This window comes from Ambystoma mexicanum, chromosome 8 (genome assembly GCF_040938575.1).
Source record: "Ambystoma mexicanum isolate Mex_15411 chromosome 8, UKY_AmexF1_1, whole genome shotgun sequence".
Lineage (NCBI taxonomy): Eukaryota > Metazoa > Chordata > Amphibia > Caudata > Ambystomatidae > Ambystoma > Ambystoma mexicanum.
The window spans coordinates 1,439,260,942-1,439,283,208 of NC_090929.1; the positions used below are offsets into that span (position 1 = coordinate 1,439,260,942).

The 22,267-nt window shown below is 43.7% G+C and overlaps 1 protein-coding gene across 1 annotated transcript in view; it reads left to right on the plus strand.

Moving 5' to 3' along the window:
- The window catches only part of SLIT1 (slit guidance ligand 1), a 1,063,959-nt gene extending 1,042,884 nt beyond the window's left edge, over nt 1-21,075 (plus strand). Inside the window, exons 33-38 of the mRNA XM_069611588.1 lie at nt 804-1,041; nt 1,367-1,497; nt 7,380-7,534; nt 9,651-9,939; nt 14,504-14,715; nt 15,830-21,075. Coding sequence (XP_069467689.1) covers nt 804-1,041; nt 1,367-1,497; nt 7,380-7,534; nt 9,651-9,939; nt 14,504-14,715; nt 15,830-16,068 — 1,264 coding nt within the window. The 3' untranslated portion in view covers nt 16,069-21,075. The remainder of the gene's footprint in view (nt 1-803; nt 1,042-1,366; nt 1,498-7,379; nt 7,535-9,650; nt 9,940-14,503; nt 14,716-15,829) is intronic.
- Nucleotides 21,076-22,267: the final 1,192 nt, after the last annotated feature.

The window sequence follows — 22,267 nt, forward strand, 5'->3', positions numbered from 1 at the left end:
GCAGAAGATGTAAACTTTGGGAGATTGCGGCAGCAGAAGGCGTAAGCTTTGAGAGATTGCGGCGGCAGAAGGTGTAAACTTTGGAGATTATGGCGGCAGAAGGTGTAAGCTTTGGGAGATTGCAGCAGCAGAAGGTGTAAGCTTTGGAGATTGCGGCGGCAGAGGGTGTAAACTTTGGCAGATTGCGGCGGCAGAAGGTGTATACTTTGGGAGATTATGGCGGCAGAAGGTGTAAGCTTTGGGAGATTGCAGCGGCAGAAGGTGTAAGCTTTGGGAGATTGTAGCGGCAGAAGGTGTAAGCTTTGGAGATTGCGGACGCAGAAGGTGTAAGCTTTGTGAGATTGCGGCGGCAGAATAGACCTGTGCCCTGGTCCAGGGTTGCTTGTCCAGACACATGAACACCTGGTTCCTTGTTCATGATTTCTGCAAGAACTATCCAGCACGCACCGTTAAGCCACGCATGTTACGACATGTGTCTCTGATGTAGAGCTTTCTGTTAATGATGTGTCCTTTTGGCCTTAATATGGGTATTGGTTGATTGTTGATTTATTCTATTATTTTTGTAATGTATCAAGTTCCTGTGGCTCCTGTTCGTCACTACTCTATCACTAGTGTTTCGAGTTTGTTTTGTTTTCTGATTCTTCTTTGCAAAAATTGATAAAACTTAAAATAAACAGAAATAGTACCCACCCATTGAATCATAGAGTGCTGTTTACCAGACATCGTCAGTGGAGATCTCGGTGAACAAGAAGAGGCTAAAATGGCCATGCCCATTTTGTGTTCTTTCTTTCTTCCTTTTCTAGTGGCCAACTGTGTGAGATGCTGTCACGTGCCCCCACAGCGCCAAGCCCATGCGACCTGGCAGAGTGCCAAAATGGGGCCAAATGTATTGACCTTGGGAACCGGGCCGTTTGCCAGTGCCTCCAAGGATTTGGTGGGGCAAAGTGCGAAAAGCTGCTGAGTGTCAACTTTGTGGACAGGGACACCTACCTGCAATTCACTGACCTTCAGAACTGGCCTCGGGCAAACATCACACTGCAGGTATGTAATGTAATAATATAATCATTTAATAATTGTTCATGTACAGCTCGCTTAATGCCGGGGACCAGTTTCTAAGCGTGAGCCTGGGATTAGAACCTGTGTTGCTATGCGTTGTCTTGCTTCTAAAACAAGCGTGTTGCCCCTAAGCTATCCTCCCAGCCTGTGCCTCCTTTCGCTGATGGGATTACCGTAAGGCTGAAGGCCTTACTCTGCACACACTCAGCCACATCCAACCATTCTCTCTTAATTAAAAGCACTCTTTTTCTAGAGTGTTTTTTAAATTGTGGGTTTATCCTAGTTTCACATGGCATCTATATTCCTCCAGGTTTCAACAGCCGAAGACAACGGCATCCTTCTTTATAATGGAGACAACGACCACATGGCAGTGGAGTTGTACCAAGGTCACGTGAGAGTCAGCTATGACCCGGGAAGCTTCCCCAGCTCTGCCATCTACAGGTAGCGTGTGCTGCATTTTAACCCTGTGTTCAATTCAACATGGCCTTTTTGCTTTCATCCAATCTGCATTGTCTCCATTTATTTTCTTGTATATCCTTTCCACACAGTTTATTCTTTTAGGAATTATACTGTAGCATGGTTGCAGAATTATTTTTACATGGGGGTTGGGCTACATGTACATTTTTCTTTTCTTTTTTAAATAAAGGAGGATGCTATAGCAAACGTTGTACAATGGTTACTCTAGGATTATAAAATTGAGCATAAGGGACAAAACACGTGATCTAGTTTCATCCAGGGTCAAAATGATGGTTGTTTGTTTATGGTTTGGTACCATTTTATGGGACTACGTTGCGAAAATATGTAAATATATTGTAAACAGTAAACAAAACATGAGGCCATCGTGTGGATATTTGATCTATTAGCTCTTCCATTTGTTTATTTATTTTTTGGTTATTTATAATGCACCTATACATGAACAAGATTGCCAGAAAGCAAGCCCCTCACCCAAAAAAGAAATGCAGGTATGTGCACCATTGCTTATTCTGTGACAATCTGTCCCATGACAACATTCAGGTGCCGACATTTTTGTCATTCCAAATGAACATCAGAATAATAAATCTTTGCTCCTTTTAGACGGGGAGAGAGGAGGTGCAAGCTCAGGCGTGCTTGTTTCCCCCTTTCCTTCTTTAGTTGTTGTCTAGAATGGTGTGCAGTTTATTGGCTGTGCTTTACCCAGTGCAGTGTGGTATGGGATGTGATCCCGTGTTTCACCAAGCCATCGGTGGGAATTTGTGGCAACCAGGCATGGCATGGCTTCTTTGTAAAGCCTCCCGCAGCAATGCCACGAGTGATCAATACTTGTGTTAACTGAGCAGTCGTGCTCATTGCACTATTTCCGAACACAGCAAGGACGGCAGCTGATATTCCCTGCCCCCAGGAAGCTCTTGCGATAGCTAGGTGCGACATCTGAGATCCGGCTTCATTTTTAAGGTGTGGTCCCAGATAGCCCTGATTTATATGTATCTCCATCCTTTACACAGGATCAGTTTGGGCAACGAGCCGTCTGAAACCTCCCAATTGGGGAGGTGCAGCTCCAACCTTTACCCATTACAGTGACATGTGAAATTGACTGGGTTCTATCCCGGGGGTCACATGCAGTCTCTTTTGTCCTATTTAACAAAGTCAATTTCATGTCTGCATCACTGGCTATTTTGGATGATTCTAATCTTCCCCTACAGGAAGACCCATAATTCACAGCAATGTCATATCTGCATGTGCTGGCTTAACACCGACACATCCAGGCACAGACTTTGGAGTACAGAATCAAATTATTTTTTACCCAAACACTAGGGGGCAGAACAAACATCTGAAAAAATGTATGTAAAAGCGCCAATTAAATGTGTTACTAAAAGAATATCCATGTCAAACAAGATTCCCCCCATAATAGTTATGTGTAAACTGGTGAATTGCATTGGAAGGATTGTATAAGTGTGGGGCGCGGTGGTGGCGTCCCCATGTCAGGCTACAGGAAATTAGAGGAGTGGGTCTATTCAAGGACATATTTGATTTAGGGCCACGCATTTTATTAATATCTTTTTTTATTGATAGTAGCACGTCAATCTTGTGCCCAGATTCTGGTATCTTGATGTACATAGTGTTGCAATAAGGACATAGGGCGAGTGTATTTTCAGGAGTCTACAGGGGACATTTTGAAGTGTTTCAATCAAAATGTACAGCTCTGTATTTTGGAGGCACATTGATAGAGGTGTAGGGGGAGTGAAAAAGGGGAAAAAGAACAAAACACAGTGATTCAAGGGGCGGCGTGGACTTTGGAAGGTAGTGAGATGATGCTTGTGTTGGTATGGGTGCAAATAGATCCAGCCAACGTGGATGCAGAAATGATATAAGATACATCCAGAGGTGCCTGTATGGAGCAGGGAGTGGTTACTCGAGAGCAGTATGTAGAAAGAGCAGGATGAACTCCTTGAAAATAAAGAAACGCATGCTTTGCCTCCAACTACTTCAGATTAGAGCGACACAAAAAAAACAGTCACCACTTCTTTGTCCAGCCTAATAACCATCATTGCCAATACACCTGAGCACAGCTGGAGTTTCCATAAATCAGGGTAGGTCTGCCTGCAAGATTGTCTCCACACAAAAGGAGTCAAGTGTGTCCTGGGGCCCCTTCTCCTTTTATAAGTGAAGTCTTTCAAAGTGTGTGAGAAACACCCACAAGGATATGGATGACTGCACTGCCATCAGTTGTGAAGCATGTCGAAAGGATTGCAAGATTACTAGCGCAAGCACCCAAGCTTGATCTCACCTGCCAGAGATCTCTGCCAAAGAGATTGGATTTTCAGATGCAGAGTTCAAATCCTGGATCCTCATTTCTTTTCAACACTTGAAAACTCCCAAGCGAGCAAAGTACATTAAAGAGAGTAGGCTGCACAGATGGAGCTGTTCTCTAGAGTCTTCGCCCACCGTTGGTGAAGTAAATATGAATAGTGACTAAAGTAACCAATTTATTGTAAGTTAATTACATGTTAATCAATCACAGGTGGTGTTTGCTTGAACGACTTTATTTGCAAGCAAGTCAAATAGTTCTATAAAACATGCTTTATGCGTTTTGTAGATAAATGTGCGCCCGAAAAAATCTAAAAAGGTTAATTTGTATGTACCGTATGTTTGTGATTAAAAATCCCATAAGCATTAAAGACTAGTTAAGGTGCCCAAATTTATCGCAACAAAACTTCTTAAATTCAATGCATTGGGGAAGTCATGGCCAACTTAACTTGGCACGTTCCTTTTGTAAAGTCCATGAGCACAAACAGGTTATAAGAGATGGGATTTACAATGAAATACAAAATGGAATTAGGAGGGACCATAGCATTATGGGGGACATCAAGAGGAGCGTGCCGAGTTAAGCCGGTCATGACTTCCCCATGCGCTGAATTTCAGGCATTTTGTTGCGATAAATTTGAGCACCTTAACTAAACTTAGCTAAAGGTTTTTCAGTGAATTTCAAGTTTTTTTATACCACTGTATATTTTACTACACTACCATGCCACTAGCCATAGGCCCTCATTACAACCCAGGCGTTAAGGGGTTAACGGCGCCGTAAAAGGTGGCGGTGCCGTTAAACCCTTAACGCCTGATTACGAGGTCCCTTTGTGGTTTGGAGAATTTAACGCCTGCTTTTTGCAGGCGTTAAAAACCAACCCGCAAAGGGACCTTGGTGCTAAGTACGGTGCCGCAATTTGCGGCACCGTACTTAGTGCCTTCCCCATTCCCATTGAGCCCTATGGGGCAAAAATGGGAATGGGGAAGGGCCATGGTGGCATGGGGAATTACCGCCCCGGCAACCTCGGAATGGGGCGGTAATTCCCCATTCCGCCATGGCGGAGTCGGTAAGTTACCGGCATGGACCATGTTGCTATTAGCACCACGGTCCAACGCCAGGGTCGTAATGAGGGCCATGGCCTTCAGCTGTGTCCACTGTTATATTTTACAACATTACCAGGCCACCACTAGCCATGGCCTTCGGCCACGACCACTGAATCTTTTACAACATTTCCAGGCCTCAAGCCGTGCCCACTGTATATTTTACAACATTACCAGGCCACTTGCCATGGCCTTCGGCCATGCCCACTGTGTATTTTATAAGATTACCAACCTTTGGCCGTGGACACTAAATGTGCATTGGGACCACTAGCCAGTACCTTCAGCCGTGCCCACTGTATATTTCACAACATCACCAGGCCACTAGCCGTGCCCACTGTATACTCATACTTGCCAACATTCTGTGACCAAAAAGATGTAGGATTTTTCAAGTTTCAAAAATAATAATTCCCATAACAATGACATCACAGGAAAATACAAAACATACATTGTTGGCAAAATTGAAGCATTCTAAAATACACAATCCATCAAACAGCACAACATGCAAAGATGTTGAAATGTTAAAAATGTATAATTCTGAATGGGAACTTAACACCAAATTCAATTACCTAACTTTACAGAAGATAATCCCACAGAGCTGGTAGGCAACGTTTGCCACTGCTCTGTAGCAGTCGCCCGGGCAGTACATATTTATTGCAAGTTGAACACTGAATGACATGGCGACTGATACCCCCTCACTCTGATAGGCAGATGCTATGTGATGGTGTTACACTCTGCCACTTGCCTTCACTGGTAGTTCACCTAAGGATTGTACTGGCAAGAGTGCAGGGCAGTCACATAGCTGTCTGATCAGTGGATTGGTCTAAGCTCAATCAAAGTACTCACCTACCAGCCCACTGTACAGACAGACTAATGTGTTGCAGGCTTTGTCCTGCAGCCTGCCTTAGAGTCACACAAATTATCTGCCGCTGTAAAAAGCAGTAGGATCTATCACCCAAATCTGTAGGTGGTAGGACTGCTTAAAAAGCAGTAGCCTACTGCCTAAATCTGTAGGGTTGGCAAGTATGTATACTTTCCAATATTACAAGGCCACTAGCCATGGCCTTCGGCCATGCCCACTGCATATTTTATAACACTTCCAGCTTTCGCCCATGCCCACTCTATTGTTTAAAAAACTACCAGGCCACTAGCCATGGCTGAAAATAAATATTTTTAAAATCTTTTCCCCATAACCACAGCTAGAATAACTAATAAATAGTACTACAGATATCTGTGAATTGTTGTAGTTGTTTGCTACCTGCAGTTATCAGGCAAAACAATAAAAAATAATACTTTTCTGCCCTCCCTGGCACTCACCAAGTGCCCCCCTCATCTGTCTCTGCTCCCCTAATCCCCTCAAGGCTTCATCACCTTCCCAGCCCTCTACCATACCCCTTAAACAGTTGTTGTTCCGTGTGATGCACTTTCATTCCCGATCTGGTCTTTTCTGGTTGCCGCGGTTATCCTGCTGAATAATCACGGCTACGGGAAAATGTACGTGCTACAAACTCAGACCCTAGCCCACCTCCAACTCCCCAAATTGACATGCTGCCCTCTCACACCCCCCCCCCCACCTCTACTCTGATGCCATTTAATCAGTCTACCTCTAAAAAATGGCAAGTTTCCACTCTTTGTTTTCTGCTATTCGCGGGTATAGTCGTGGCTTTCTCTTGCACTGAAAACAAAAAAAGATTGCGGCTTTCTCATTTTTTAAAAGCCTTTCTCCTGCAATGCACCATAGGAGCTATCTCTATTTTTGGGGAGAAGTGGGCACCTCCTTCTCCATCACATATTAAAAAAATGACTAAATGCAATAACCCCAGACCCCAAAAGGACTGCGAGTCAATACTTTTCTCCAAAGTCATCTCGGACCTGGTCCATTTCCATACAGTGGTTTTCGCTCTGCGTCCTGACAACAATTGACCTTTGTTGTCTATGGCCAAATGAATGGGGACTAGGCCGAACATTCTTTTTTATTTTCTTAATAACTTACTTGTTTTTTAACAAATCTTTCCCAAACCTTCCAGTCTTCGTGGGGGGAGGGCCTCACATAATTGTCTGCAATATTTCTGCCAAATTCATCGTACTAATCAAAAGTTATTAACAATTCATATGTTTGATTTCTTATGCTACTCAGAACTCAGCTTAACTATAGTGCGGCAACCGCTGCACATGAGTGTGGTAGCGCATTTCCTGTCCCAAACAATGGTCATTTCATACACAAATATGATACCAAACAATAACTGCCTTAAAAAATCACTATGAATTATTTGTGACACCTTTGAACCAGCCATCGATAATTTATCAATTTTTAAAAGTAGGTTTAGCAAATGTGTTCCTGGCTCCGTTTTGACCTTTCCGTGTAGCAATTAGAAAAGACTCACGTTATTGTTTAATCCAGACTCCCAACTGAGCCCCAAGGCCTCTGACTTTCTCACTTCCAGCGCTGAGACAATCAACGATGGGCAGTTCCATACGGTGGAGCTCGTCACATTTGACCAGATGGTGAATCTCTCTATCGACAGAGGAGCGCCCATGACCATGGACAACTTCGGCAAGCATTACACCTTGAACAGTGAAGCCCCGCTCTATGTTGGAGGTAAGTGTGGTGGTTTTAGAGCGTGAGCAAGAGATGAAATGGGAAAAGATACACGATACTTCCTGGTCCCTGGCTGTAGATAACCAAGGCTGTAGGATATAGAGGACAGCAAATGCTGCATATTCACTGCACCCAGCGGGAACTGTGGCTCATCTCTGCCTTTAGTGCCAGCTGTAGAATTTTAGAAATTCTCCTTTGATTTTTCAATGGTTGAGTTAAGATTAGTTCCAATTAAGGATTGAAACCCTATCAGCGAGCCACCATCCCGCGTGCTCCACATCAGGTCGTGTGATGGTCAGGTGGCCCTATTCCATCCAATGAGTCAGCAGACTTAAGTACTCAGATCAATAAGCCAACACTTAGGTGAATGAATTGGCAGAGTGCTTACACATAATTGCAATTGTAAGTTAGTCATCAACTGCATGATGACCTCAAGATGGAAGATGCAGAGGTGAACACTATTTTGTTAACAACCACTCAAATGTGGGCTAACAACAGAGGCAACTGGCCTCTTTTGGCCAAGATCCCAAAAGCAGTGCATGGCACAGCCTGATCTAGCACCATAAGAGTAGTGCTTCGGAGTAATTCGATGAATGTCACAGAGCGATTTCAACATATATATCACTGCCTACCAAGCCTCATGCTTAGTGAACAGAGAAACTTTTATAAAAGAGCTATTTCATGGGAGTCGTTCAATCCACCACAAACAGAGGAATGTTTTCAAAGATCCAGACTCCGTCACTTGATCTATTTCACTACCCGGCGGCCCTTCGCATGTGAGGGACCTGAGTCTCACTCCCTGCTGGGGATAATCACTCCTGCACCGATAGACGTGGTTCAACGTGGATGACTTAGACGTCACTGATTGGGGTATACTTACAATTTAATCACATCTGTTGAAAGGATGTTTTTTGCCCAGAGTAATGCGTAGACGAGGTTTAAATCATCGCTTTGTGAGTTATTGGAATGTTCTTAGAACATTTGTATTATTATTGTTATGAGGGTATATATTCAGTATGGACCTAAGTTCAGGAATCAACAGAGCGCATTATAAGTTATAGGGGAGGGTGCACAGCAAAGAAGAAGATGGCTAGGGTTCAATATAAGGCAGTGGGTGGCTAATAATGGGGAAGGCGAAAGAGAAGGGCAGGATATTAGGTATTAAGGGACCGACAAGCAACAGGGGGTGCAGATCACACTGTCTCACGTTAGTTGGGGAGAAGAGTGGGTGTGCAATTAGGAGATAAGGAGGAGCCATTTGTGGAAAAGGAGGGTCTTGTGCTCCTTTCGGAAATGTAGACGCATAGGGGTGAGTTTGGTGTTGACAGGGATGAGGTTCTAGACTCTGGGGTTGAAGACAGAGATCGCAGACTATATAACAAGTCTTACTTGAACATCTTCAAACATTTGTTAAAATGTCCCTTTAGCTACATATCAAAAGGCAAGGTTTCGCTGTGAGAATAATGTTTTATATGTCGCTCTGGACTACCTTGGCCTGTGCTTTGGTAGTTAAAGGTAAAGCCGGCACCAGAAACACGGGTGTTATGGTCATTAGCATCTCTGGCTCCTTACTCTGGGGGCTAATAGTGTGTTTGCGAAAAAGGTTAACCAGTCTGAAGTTGAAAGTCACGTACAGCTTTGGCAGTAAAACAGTGAAATAGTGAAGGATATGTCGCATGGGTCTTATCAGCAGAAACATCTCCTAATTGGATTTTTAATTGATTTGTAGACGAAATCCTGGGTTAAGGAGTGACTTGCAGTACAGACACACAATTAATTAATTACTTGACTTAAATATACACAAATAAATTAGCGATGTTGACAAGCCACAAATATCTTCACGAGGAAAGGCAAAGCAAATATTTAGCAAAATGATGCCCCATGCACAACATGGTGTCCCTCTATTAATTAACTAAATAACAGAGAATTCATGATATTTTGCAATGCATTTGCAAATTAGTTCCTTTTATTAGAATACTCAGTTTACAATAGTGTGCACATTTTTTAAACTGTGCAGATTTTTCTTAGGGGAGCGTGGTGGGAAGCAGCGCTTGTTGACTTGCATGCATGCCCTTGTGCTACTGACGTCATGTTATGCCCCTGTGCTCTGCTGCAGGTATGCCAGTCGATGTGAACTCTGCTGCCTTCCGACTCTGGCAGATCCTCAATGGCACCAGCTTCCATGGCTGCATCCGCAACCTCTACATCAACAACGAGCTCCAGGATTTCACCAAAACCCAGATGAAGCCCGGGGTTGTGCCAGGCTGTGAGCCGTGCCGCAAGCTGCTCTGCCTTCATGGCATCTGTCAGCCAAACTCCGCTCATGGCCCTGTTTGCCACTGCGAGCCCGGGTGGGCAGGGCCTCACTGTGACCAACAAGTGAACAACCCCTGCCTGGGGAATAAGTGAGTACACATGGAAGTGCCAGCAGAAGGAAACATTATGAAAACTAGCCTTTCCCCCTAGGCCACCTGCGTAGGGAGAATAAAAGCTGATGTTGCCCTGTATCATGGTTACTTGCTGGTGGTCCTCGAAGGCCACGCCCTTACCCATATGACCACCAATCAGATGCATTGCATGAAATATGATCTCATGAATATTCATCATGCAAATCCTGAATGTGTGGTTTCAACCCCCGAGGACCGTCAGTCAGATCCTGTGCTCTATTTGATATAAAGTGACACAACATTAAATGAGTGCATGAATGTTGATGAACGCTCAGATGTGAAAGCCAAGATGGAGGTCTGTGGTCTGAAATTCTACTGGATTGTATTTGTAATTCTATTCTTGGCCACCAAAAGCTCGTACCTCCTAGGACATTCACACTTCATTCGCTGGCCAACTCCCCGGACCAATTTTGATGCCTGCCTTTAAGTGGTGCAGATTTACAACTGTGGAATGAAATGGAGTAACACCAGTTACGTAATGTTGGTTTCAGTTTGATATTTACTGAAAATAGAGGTTGTTTCTGTAGCTGTTTCAGTTCCTACGATTACATTTCCCTCTGCACCCTTTTTGAGTATGAAGACGGGGTTAGCGTCATTAAAAACCAGGAAATTGGTCAAAGAAATTGATTCTACTTTGAGCATCCGTCATTTTGCTCATGTTGAAAGAGTTACAGGTACTTCAAGCAGACTGTAGTGCTGCAAGTTCTCACATATGAATTATTACTCTAACAGCAGTATTTTAAACTACAGCTATATGGTTGCCATCCTCCCTTCAGAAGGGTTGCAGAAAGACACGTCCTTGAACACCAGACTCCGAATGTTGAATAACAATGATGGCTGCCCAGTCAGACATCTGGAATTTAGAGGAGCTTGCCAATATTTTTAGCAAATAGCCAAATTGTATCAAATTTGCTCCCGAAAGCCACCCTTTTCGGTCCATGACTCCGACAAATGCATTGCCCTGCCAAATTTGGCCAACTATGGCTCTGAGTGGCATGCAGCAGGCGGCAGCACGCGGAGCATTTGCACCATGTGCCTAACTGAGTGATACCAACATCAGGCCCTAAATCAGCACCAGAACACCTGGCAGGGGAAGGGGATCTTAAACCTACTTGCTGAAACAGGTCAGCATTACACACCAACATCCACAATGATCAGCATGATACAATAAAACAGCTCATGGCATCCAATTTTCAAGCACCTTGTAAATAAAAAGGAACACTACTGTCATCACCCATTCATGGATTATCACACTTATAAAAGGAACTGACCAACAGCAATATCCAGTTTTCTTTGCTGCTCCTTGTATTTTTCTTAAATGGAGTAGATGCTCTATTTGTCTTCTGTATACTGACTATCACGTGCTGTTGCTTTAAAGTCGCGCGCACTGACAGTACAATTCTAAAACTATTGTGTAGTATGGGTTGGGTCAAGTTGTAGAAATGTGCAAAAAAGGTTGTGGCACTCTGACCTCGATGGGCGACTGGGTATGCAGGAGCATAGTGCAAAATGTGGCAAGGCGTTAGCCAGGTCGGGTTGGCAGCCAAGGGTGTGGAACTGGCGAAACAAGGCAGTGCCCCTGCCTTGCTTTTCTCTTTTTCTTTCTCATTCGGTCAGTCAGTGGGATTATTTAAATATTGTCTGTACTTGCAGATCATTGATGCCGCTTCAACAGGGGCCTGGAACTAGAAACACCTTGTGTTGTTGTGAACACAATTTGGTAATTTCTTCCAAACCGTGTCTGAAGAATGAAAGCCTTATCTCCTCTGGGCTGACAGAGTTATATGGATGAATAGCCTGTGATCCTCCATAGCCCGAAGGTTCCATCCTGGAATATATACTGTGTGCTGCTATCCCGAAGGTAGGCAGGGGCAGCCTTATTGAAGACATTTCAAAAGGATGCAGAGATTTCTAAGCTGAAGGCTCTACTCTACTGGTAGCCACACCTAGTTCCTGTGAGCAGGTTGGACATGAACACTTTTCCTACGTCTGGAACCAATTCGTTTTGAGCCACAGGGAGTCTGCTAATAAGTTTCATTGTAGTAACACCCAGGATGCATTACAATATTTAAGCGATTTGTCAATAAGATTCCTACTGCAACTTTATAAATGCCCAGGGGCAGCAATAGACAAATCCTCTATAGCCACGTGATATTTAAAAAGTATCCCTTATGAATGCCATGAACATTTATAAACGATATTGTCTTAGCATCTTACCTGAGATAACATCTTGACAAGTTTCCAAACATCAACGGGAGAAGGAGTGTGAGGAGAGGTTTCTTCTTAGTGTTACTAGGACCGCCCCAAGCTTTCTCTGGCTAAGATGAAGCCAGCTAGAATCCACCAATGAACAGTCAGATTTCAGTTTTGCCGCGACTGCTATAAGATGGTAAAGTAAAGATGTATATTTTAACTTCAACAAGTACCATTCTGGAAGGCTGAATATGGTTGTAAAAAGTAGTGGAGCTGTTAACATAAAAAAAGAAAAGTAGTGGAACGCTGCTGCCAACCGTTCCCACTCACTAAGATCACGGGATGTGCCCAATACATTGGCTATTGTTATTACCAACTGAGGGCCCCAGGTAAGGTGTCCCGGAAACATTTGTCTACATGTTTCCTGTAACTGAATAGAATTGTCCTTCTTCAAGGTAAGCGAGAGGCAGGTTGAAGTTATGTGAACACTTCCTGTGCTGCGACGTTCTGTGGATCACTTTAATAGATAACCCGCCCAGATCTACCATTATGTCTCGAGCACGATTCATTATTCAAATGAATTACCAAATATTTAAAACACGATATCATGTATCAGACCATGCTTCTGCTTCTTCAAATCTACTTGGAAAGGTGGCAAACTACTCAAAATGGACGTTAAACCTTGGCATTTGCACCCTCCCATGAGATTTTGTTTGACATAGGTAGCGTCAAAGACAAATGTTTTCTGGCAAATAAAATCATTTGGACCAAATGTATGTGCTAGCGTTCAGGCATTTTCCACAATGTCTTTATTTGCTCCAGTTAGATTTTAACTAGTTCAGTTATTTGATGCATTCGGTGTAAAAGACAAAGTAATGATATGTTATACACCCTTTAGGGTGCAACATAAAACCTTATACTTGATGCATGAGTAACGCTGCCACCCATTGCACACCCACGCTCCTTAGAATGGCTCTGCCTAATTATTGCCTGCATTCCAATCGTGCAGTTCCTTTGTCACGTTACTATGTCAATCTGAACCCTAATAAGTACAGATATCCCTGGTCCAGCTTGCCAGAATTATTAATATGCCAGGGAATTTGGCACTTAAATTATATTTGTGTTCGTTCCTTAGTTTTGTGGGGTGATTTCTCGGGAAAAATCCACTCTTCCTTGCCATCAATCCCTTTGAATTGCCATTGGTGGCTTTGACCGCTGGCATGTCTTGCTACAGTGTTGTTAGTGAGAAATGCAGCCGTATTTAGTAAATGCAGGTATTACTACTGTGTAGATACCAATTATTGAAGTGACAGCTTTAGTCAGGTATGCTGGTAAAGATACTGAATTCATTATCAGCTTTTTGCGTGTGGCTGCATCATTTCACCAAATTGGTACTGTATTCGAAGTGGGCGGCATCAGGTGCCCGTATACCCCTTGATGACATCACAAGAAGTGGTATCATGCCCCCTCTCTTCTGATCAACATTGAATACACATGCATGAATTTTCTTTTTTAATTATTACAGATTGATATACATCACGAACAAGGCACAACATACATATGAGTAACATCAATGGTAACATGAATCTAAAAACGAATACAAACACTAAGACCACCTAAAAACTGTAAATCCAGAACCAAGGCATTACAACTTTTTTAGGGATCAAAAATATTCAAGAATAATATGCATTCACAATTCCACAGCCATATTCTCTCAAAAGCCCATGGTCTTTTTCAATTTGTTTCTCCATTGGCATCCTACCCCCCTCTCTTTCTTCCATAGTCCTTAGTCTGGTTCACCCCTGGTGGGGGAACATTAACCCACCTTTTTGGACAAGCTTCTGCGGTCTAAGACCACTACAGTTGTGATGGGTGCAGTATAAAAGCTTTTTAACACAATATAACAAATTCCTATTGACCACCATTAACATCATAGTAATATGCATTGTTCCACAGGATGGCTTACCTTAATCTCCTTGCTGGTTCCTATGGGTGGGAGGGGTGGTGGGGGGCGGGGTGACTACGAGTGGCGAACATAGGTGCCTGCATCTCTACCCCTATGGCTGCGAGAGGCTCATGAGATCACTCATTTGAAAGATGAGAATCCTGGAGTCATACATGTTACTATGGGAACTATAGGGGTTTCCTAAGGTAACCCCCTTGTGATGCTTAAGTGATGTTCATACTGTGGTGGTGTCTAGCGTAGCCCACTCGTTGCTATACTTCACGAAGCCACAGGGGATGTTTTTTTGTGCCACTTCTTGTGTTTTAAGGAAAGGAAACAAGGAAACACTGCTGACCTTTTTTTTTGCTTCTTCTTTTTAAATAGGTGCGTGCATGGAACTTGCATACCACTAGATGCCCTGTCTTACAGCTGCCAGTGTCGCGATGGGTACAAAGGGGCTCTTTGTAACCAGCAAGGAGAGCTATACAATCCCTGCAAGAGCTTGCAATGCCAAAATGGCCGCTGCCAGATCTCTGACCTGGGGGAGGCGTATTGTGAGTGCGACAGCGGCTTCGCTGGGGAGCTCTGTGATCAAGGTGAGGGGGCTTGATTTTGCATTCCTCTGCATTCCAATGCGACTGTTTTTGTGTTACATTGTTCAGTATTGGCGAGTATTGTATGAATGAATGGTGGGCATTGTTTATCATACCCCGCCCCCGTTTTTCACTACATCCCATACACGCTTTTCTTCTGTTTCGCTTGTTCGATGGAAATTAGCAAAACCAATGTAAATGTGCCTTTCGTTTTTCTAAAACAGCTCTCCCTCTCCCCAGTATTACTATTCCCCCTAACTTTGATTTTACATCTCTTATGCTTGTTCCCTCAAAAGTTAGCAAAACCGACGTCCATTAACTTCTGACCTAGCCTCATTTTCCTCCTCCAAGGTATACATTGGATTTTACAGTCTTTCAAACAGCATAAATAGTAACCATGGTCTCCGGTTCCCAAGACTGCACAGTGCTCAGGCTCCCAGGCGCTGTTGCTCTCCAGTCTTCTAATCAGCCTAACTTTAAGCATGCAACAAGTTCCCAAGCCTAGTGGGGGAGGAGGGGAGTCAAAGGCCTGCCTCCAAATGAATACAAGGCCACAGCCTGGATTGATACAACAGTCCCCATGAGACTTGACTACCGTTCATAAGGAATGGATGTTTCCAGTGCTTCTTACAGCCCCACCTTCCTCCTAAGCAATCCCATGTACCCCAACGGATGCTTAGCACATTATGTCCCCGATGATCTCAACAGTTACTTATATCACCAAGTGCATTCAAGTTGCATCCCCTTTTGGAAAACACCCCAGACATCCAACTGGCCAGTACCTCACCAATGAAAGAATATATTAAAATCGTTTTTTATTTTTTATCATAAACTAGCGCACTTCTGAATGAGCTTTGAAGTTAATGCATCGTTTGTGGTGGGTTGTATTTCTACTACAGCAGCCCCAACCAATAATAATAAAGTGTCATTCCAGAATTGTCTGCACAAGCCCATTAATGGTTGAGATCAAGAACATTTCATTTGGTATATTGTATGCATGCAAAAAGGAAAAGATCACGCTGCAGAGAATTTGAATGCAATTCACCTGTTTTCTGTTCTTTTCAAACCTGGGAGGACCTTGTCTAACCCTGCGGATTCCGCTTTGTTGCCCATTCAGAGTCCGAGTGTCGAGGGGACCCTGTCCGGGATTTCCACCAAGTCCAGAGGGGCTACGCCATCTGCCAAACAACGCGCACTGTCTCGTGGGTGGAGTGCCGTGGGTCTTGCCTCAACCAGGGCTGCTGCACCGGTCTGCGCATGAAGCGCAGGAAGTACACGTTTGAGTGCAGCGATGGGTCATCCTTCATGGAGGAAGTGGAGAAAGCTATCAAGTGCGGTTGCGCTCAGTGCATTTAGCGCCAAAAGCAACGGCGAGCTGATGCGACAGCTCAGTAGCTAAAAGAGACAGACGAGAGGAAATAATGGACAGTGGCGTCTGTAAAACGAGACATTTTGTACCTTTCAGATGTGTGAACATCTTGATGTCTGTGGCATTTCAAAATATATATATATAAAACAGTACCTTATACTTTGAGAAGCACCACATACTGACTGGAATGTTCTATAGTGCTGTAATCATTGGAAAGAGGTATAGAGAAGGTATATATTGCATCTAGAGGGGAAAAAAGTGTAGATAGAGAACTTTTTTAAAAAAAATGCAGCTACACAACATGTATTTATACACAATGTGGATAGATTTTCATGGACTAAGAATGAAGGTTTTCTTTTTAGTTTCTGCTTGTTTGTACATATGGGAATATTTTCTTAGGCCGGACCTTCAAACAGTATTGTCACTTATCTGGGTAGTAACATTTTCTTATGTTTTTTTTTTTACCCTGCTTTCCCTTTATTGTGAAAAGTTAAATGCACGAGTTAATTAGAAGGGGGCTCATTAAAGCCCCTGTGCTGCAGAAGATAGGCAGTTCTGGGGAAGGAACACCGGGTACGAACTTTAATCACTTCCGTGAAGAGGAAGGTGGTTTCTTGGAGAGTTAGAGGCAAGGAGGGGCTTCCCTGACTGGTCGGTAGGGCTATGGCTGAGTTCTCCCCTAGTCCTAATACCTGTGGCGACACAAACCTGTCTGGAAATCTCTTGATTTCAATATAGTTTAATTTCGGATTCAAAAGGAAATGATGTGTGTTGAATACCGAAGCAAAGGAAAATGAATATCGTAATCTTGAAGGCGTGAGACGCGGGGTGTAGCAAGGGTCGCCACCGACAAAGATAGAATCATGGGAGAAATTCAGATTGCAATGGTGACATGTTCTGTTAGCGTGCCTGTGGGTTTGATACCTGAAGAGAAACGATTCCAGGCTGCTTCTACTTCAGCCGAGTCTGTATCCGGAATGGGAGATTTTGCCACATCGTATTTGCTCGAATTTGATTTCATCTAGTTTATTTTTATCTGATTTTGTCGCAAATATATTTGGGGGATGGGTTTATGTTAATATTGAGTGTCGTAGGTTAAAGGGGGAGCTGCAAGAGGTCTCCATGCATATTTTTGCGGCAAAATAACCAATTTAAAAAAAAGATATCGATGAAATCTACTTCCAGAAAATAACCTCGACCAAATCGCTTAGAACCATTTTCGTCAATTTCTGGGGTAGTTGTTCCATAACACAGTCTGTTGTAAATGCTTATCAATGCAGCTGATGCATTGTCTCTGAAAATGGAGGTAGCCTGTTGGGTAGCAACTTGGGAGCGGGCACACTTAGTGCTCTCCTCTGCAGCAGTAACTAAAGATATCAGATCAAATGGATGTCATCAAATACAGTCATCCACAGCCCGTACCCCCTCACTTTCCTGCAGTCCGTAAACCACGATTCTCGTGTGTGCAGTGAAGATTGTAAGCAGTATACTCATGAACGAGGCCAGGCGCTCACAAACATGCAGGAGCAAAATGCATTAACAGTTTCATCGTTCGTAGTCATCTAAGGTCAAAGGCTGAACAACTGCAAATCAGCAGCGAGCCCTGCCCACAAAATGTAATTCTTAGTATATTACTCACTACGATGATACACCAATGTTCACGATCCCAGCAGCCCCGGAACTTAGGATTGTACAAAGAAGGCCCAATCAAAGAGGAACCACCATCCTTCACGCAAAGTCAACTCAGAGGCTTCCCCTTGTCATTGTGCCAACTACAGCAGTTACCCCAGGAGATACAAAGCTGCATCTGTCAGTTTATTAATGATAAGCATATGTATCACTATGGTTGCAGCTGAGGACAACATCATTGGACATGGATTTTGGGCTTCCAGGTTCAAATGTTGACATCTGGTTGTTTGCTCGGACCATGCGGCTCTCAAGATGGAGCAAACCGCTGCAATTAATGTGAGTGCCTTGTCAGTGCCGTTCATTCAATAGTAAAATTAGCATTTCACACAAACTAACAACACGCTGCTATCAAGAGCAAGTGAACAAATAGCTTAAAAACCACTGGAAGTACCCAGGCGAGTGTGGGCACTCTTGCCCGGAACAAGAACCTATATATGTTAACTATTATGTATTGAAGTTTTAACATGGTTCAGTATCACCATATCCTACCACACCCATCACATCAACTAAACAGCAATCATGAATTTTGGTGCATAAGGTGCATTTAGCATTGTGCCTGGAATGCATATAGCATGCACTGCATGTATCTATTTTGGGTCCTGGTGTGGCTCTATGACAGTGCACTGCATGAATCGATTATGATGACTACATCCTTCTGCATGCATCTATCACAGTGCACTGCATGAATCGATTATGCACCTGTTTGGTCCCACTGCATGCCCTCTTCTGGCGCACCGAATGCATGTTATCAACAGCACCGCTTGAATAGAATCAGTATGATTCCCTACGCCCTTCCTCTACACCGCATGCACGTGATGACTCTGGAGACAATACTGCAGTGCACTCACTGCCTGCACTTGGATCCACTTGATGCATCCTTTCCACAAAGGCATGCACCATGCATAGTTCAGAGGAATACCACTCAAGATTTCCATTTTAATGAACTTGTTGCATGCTTCCATTGCTTGCGCAGTGTTTGGGACATACAGCGCAGCTGTCAGCTGCACCGATTGTCCATTAACATGAAATTGCTGGTCCAGTCTGAGACTTTTAATTGAAATACAGTAGACTGGGCAAATGATTTGACGGGTGACAGTAGGTAAATAGTCATTGTTGACCAGAAACAGGAGGGAAGTGAAGGTTGGAGGAGTATCAAATTCAATCCAGGGTTAGATCAGAGCTTTCATATATCCACAATGCTGCATTGTTGACATAGGCAGGATTTATAAATATGTATACATATTAAAGGGGATGCCTCCCTTTTGTTGCTGTTTTGGGCTGAATCAAAAGCTCATGTTATCCGAACGCAAGAGTGGCAAGACTATGCATGTTGAAAATGGCGACCTCTTGACGGACATGCATATGTAGGGATTGCTTATCTATTGCACAACCACGCACCGTGGCTGGTTTGAATCCCAGGTCCACAATACTAATCATGCAAACTAAGCATACTTCAATGAATTGTGGTCAAATAAAAACAGGACAATACATGCAAGGATTCTGGTGCCACGGTAACAACAAGATCAAAGATGGCGTCACGGGTGCACATCACGTGCATTCGTATTCTGTGGTTTATTTGTTGATTGTTGTGTATGTGCTTGTTGAACAGGTAGTAAAGGTTGACTCAACACGCTCAGAGATTTGTGTCACATTTAAAAAATGGGCCGAGGTTTGGGAGGCACACTGGTATATCCTGAGACGGGGTAAAGACTCCCAGTTGTGTCTTGTTCTTCACATCACATAGGCTCTGGGGCTTGGGTCTAGGAAACTGAATTTCATGCTCACCAAAATGTCGCACAAGCTTTTCAGTGCTGTTCAGGCAATAAAAGAGGCTCTGTTGGCCAGTTTATGTTATGCGATTGGTTTCTTATAGTGACCTGTTTCTGTTATGGTGTTGGGTTGTACGGCCTGCGCAACTGCCATTCCTGCCCCCTTACATATGCACATACATTTTGGAAAGTATGAGAAAAGAAGCTATAGTAAAACAGGGCTGTAGCTGTTTCCCAAATGTGTTGTAGGATGTGATGCCTCACAATTACAGAGGCAGAGTTCCACATGGACCCACACCTTTCTGAGTCTGGGATCCGGTCGCACTTTTGGCTGGAGATGATATCAGAAAGCAAGTGTATTCATAGACTCGAAGCCCACTCAGAAGACATGAGCTTGCAGTTGCTTCAAGAGTTTTATGAACTATGCATAAAGTGTTCAACGTGCGCCTCGTAGTCAATGGCAACAGTTTAACGGAATCCTCATTTTCACATTTCTCCAAAAACGACGTGGAAGCAGCACTGATGAACCTTACATAATAAGCTTAATACTGCATTTTGCTTCATCTACAATAATAACGCTCTCTTTCCTGGGCATTGAATCGTTATTTTGCTATTTATTTGCATATTTCTAGCTTGTTGCCTTGGTGGTCATCACCCCAGCCCAGGAGATGCCAGCTAATGTGACCAGGATCACAAGAAACATGGGTGAACTGCAAGAACACATCATGCCTTGAGCCGATCCAAAACTGGGGCTTCCATGGGATTTGCTCCAACGTTAGACACACATTTACCAAAGGTCGGCCATGAAAAAAAATCAAAATGGCTCAAAAGATGTGGAATTTATTTGCACACACTCATTTTTGGGGTCTCCGCTACACTGTGCCAACACAACGAAGTACCACAGATAATTGTGATTATTCACCAAATGTCCTTATGCACGTAATCCTTTGATGTCACAATAACATTGTCCAATCGAAATGATCCCTTTTGCTGTTTGATTGAGTGCTCCTGCCAGCTGGTGATTTCACTTGGCCTGGCTATTGTTGCACCCTAAAGCGGTACATGTATTCTATGTAATAACCTTGTTGAGCTTGCAAACCATCATATCATGCAGTTGAAAATGCTTATGGCACAAAAGTGCATGCATGAAGAGGCATAGTGCTTGATCGGTCATTCGCTTTAAGAAGCAGCCCTTGACGTGTATAGACTGGTGGCCTATGCAGGTTTCTGGATACCCTCTGTGCCCAGCACCGACTCCCTGTCACCTTGTTATTATGGGCACCGCATAAAGTGCATGTGTGTAATGGCAGCATAGTGATAAACCCAGCAAGTCTAGCAGTGCCGCTTTGAAAGCCAGGCGAGAGGCCCCACATGACATCAACCTCCATTTATGATGCTGTCGCGTTTCTTTTAACATTGTAACTCTCTACTTCAAAGCCTATCCTTGAAAAAGCCCTATGTAGGGTTTGACACACATGTCAGCCACTAGGCAGCATTACACAACGCCACCAATAAAGTATTATTAAGTGCAAAGCACCAATGTGTGGGACCTTTCCTTCTACATAGCTCGTGATGTGAGTTGGCAAAAAGGACTTTCTTATGGGCTAATAACCACAAACTGTTTTGTAAAAAGGAAATGACAATTTGTGCCTGGGATTTTCATTTGGGTACGGCATGGCTGCCATCCTAGCTGCCAATGAGCTGTGACAGAGTATGAAATGGTCAACATTTAAGAAAAACACTGCCAAAAAAGACCAAGGAAAATAAAGGTGAAATCCCAATTTTTAATTATAATATTTTCTGAAACCTGGCCTAAACTGCTCTATACTGTCTACGCAGCTCAGCACGGCCTCTCCCTACCATCGGTTTGTTGTCTATGCTCTTCTATGTATCTCCTGCAAGTAACTGGTTTTCAATGTAACAGCGCCTCAATGCCTACGGGTTGCTGCACGCTCTATAAATGAAATAAAAATAATAAATAATGCACACTGAGTAGAATTAGCCAGACAAAACCGAGCATTTGGGTAGGTTTCATACAAGGGATGGAACAAAAGCATAATTTTCACTTCGCCTCTCTACTTTCACTGGTTGATTCATACCGCGCACTGCTAGCACTGCTAGCACCTGAGGGCAGTCTCCAGGCGCTCACGTGGTTCTGCAAGAGAAGAGGGCGGAGTTTGTTAGTGAGAATAGGATGGAAGGAAAGGTTTAGAACCAGGAGGAACCAGCAGCGTAGACAGGGTAGGGCCTGAGTGGGCAAGGCCCACCCAAAATCTGTAAATGCCCACTCAGGAGCGCGGGTGGGCCTTTACAGATGTTAATGTCGCTGCTGTGGGCCCAACTACATTAGCTTCAGGAGCCACTCGTTAGATAATTCTGGCTACGCCTCTGGGGGCAGAACCTGCGGCTGTGTGCGTTGTTTTGCGCGTGGGATGCAGATTTTGAGCTTCTGCAGGCTCACCAACACACAACACACTCAAGCACAATCACATGCCAAGATGCCCCTGCCCAAGAGTAATAATGGGGGACTTTCTCTGTGGAAAATATATATTGTCTAAATGCCAGTGCTAAAATGCCACTGAATTGCATGGGGGAAGCTAAAGAAATGCCAGAACAAGTGTGACACATGGTAGCCCTTTGCAAAAATAATAGAGAAGTATCTTTGGCTATCAGGAGAGCGGGCAACCCAATCTCCAGAGTCTTATACCACGTGCATCAAATGTGCACA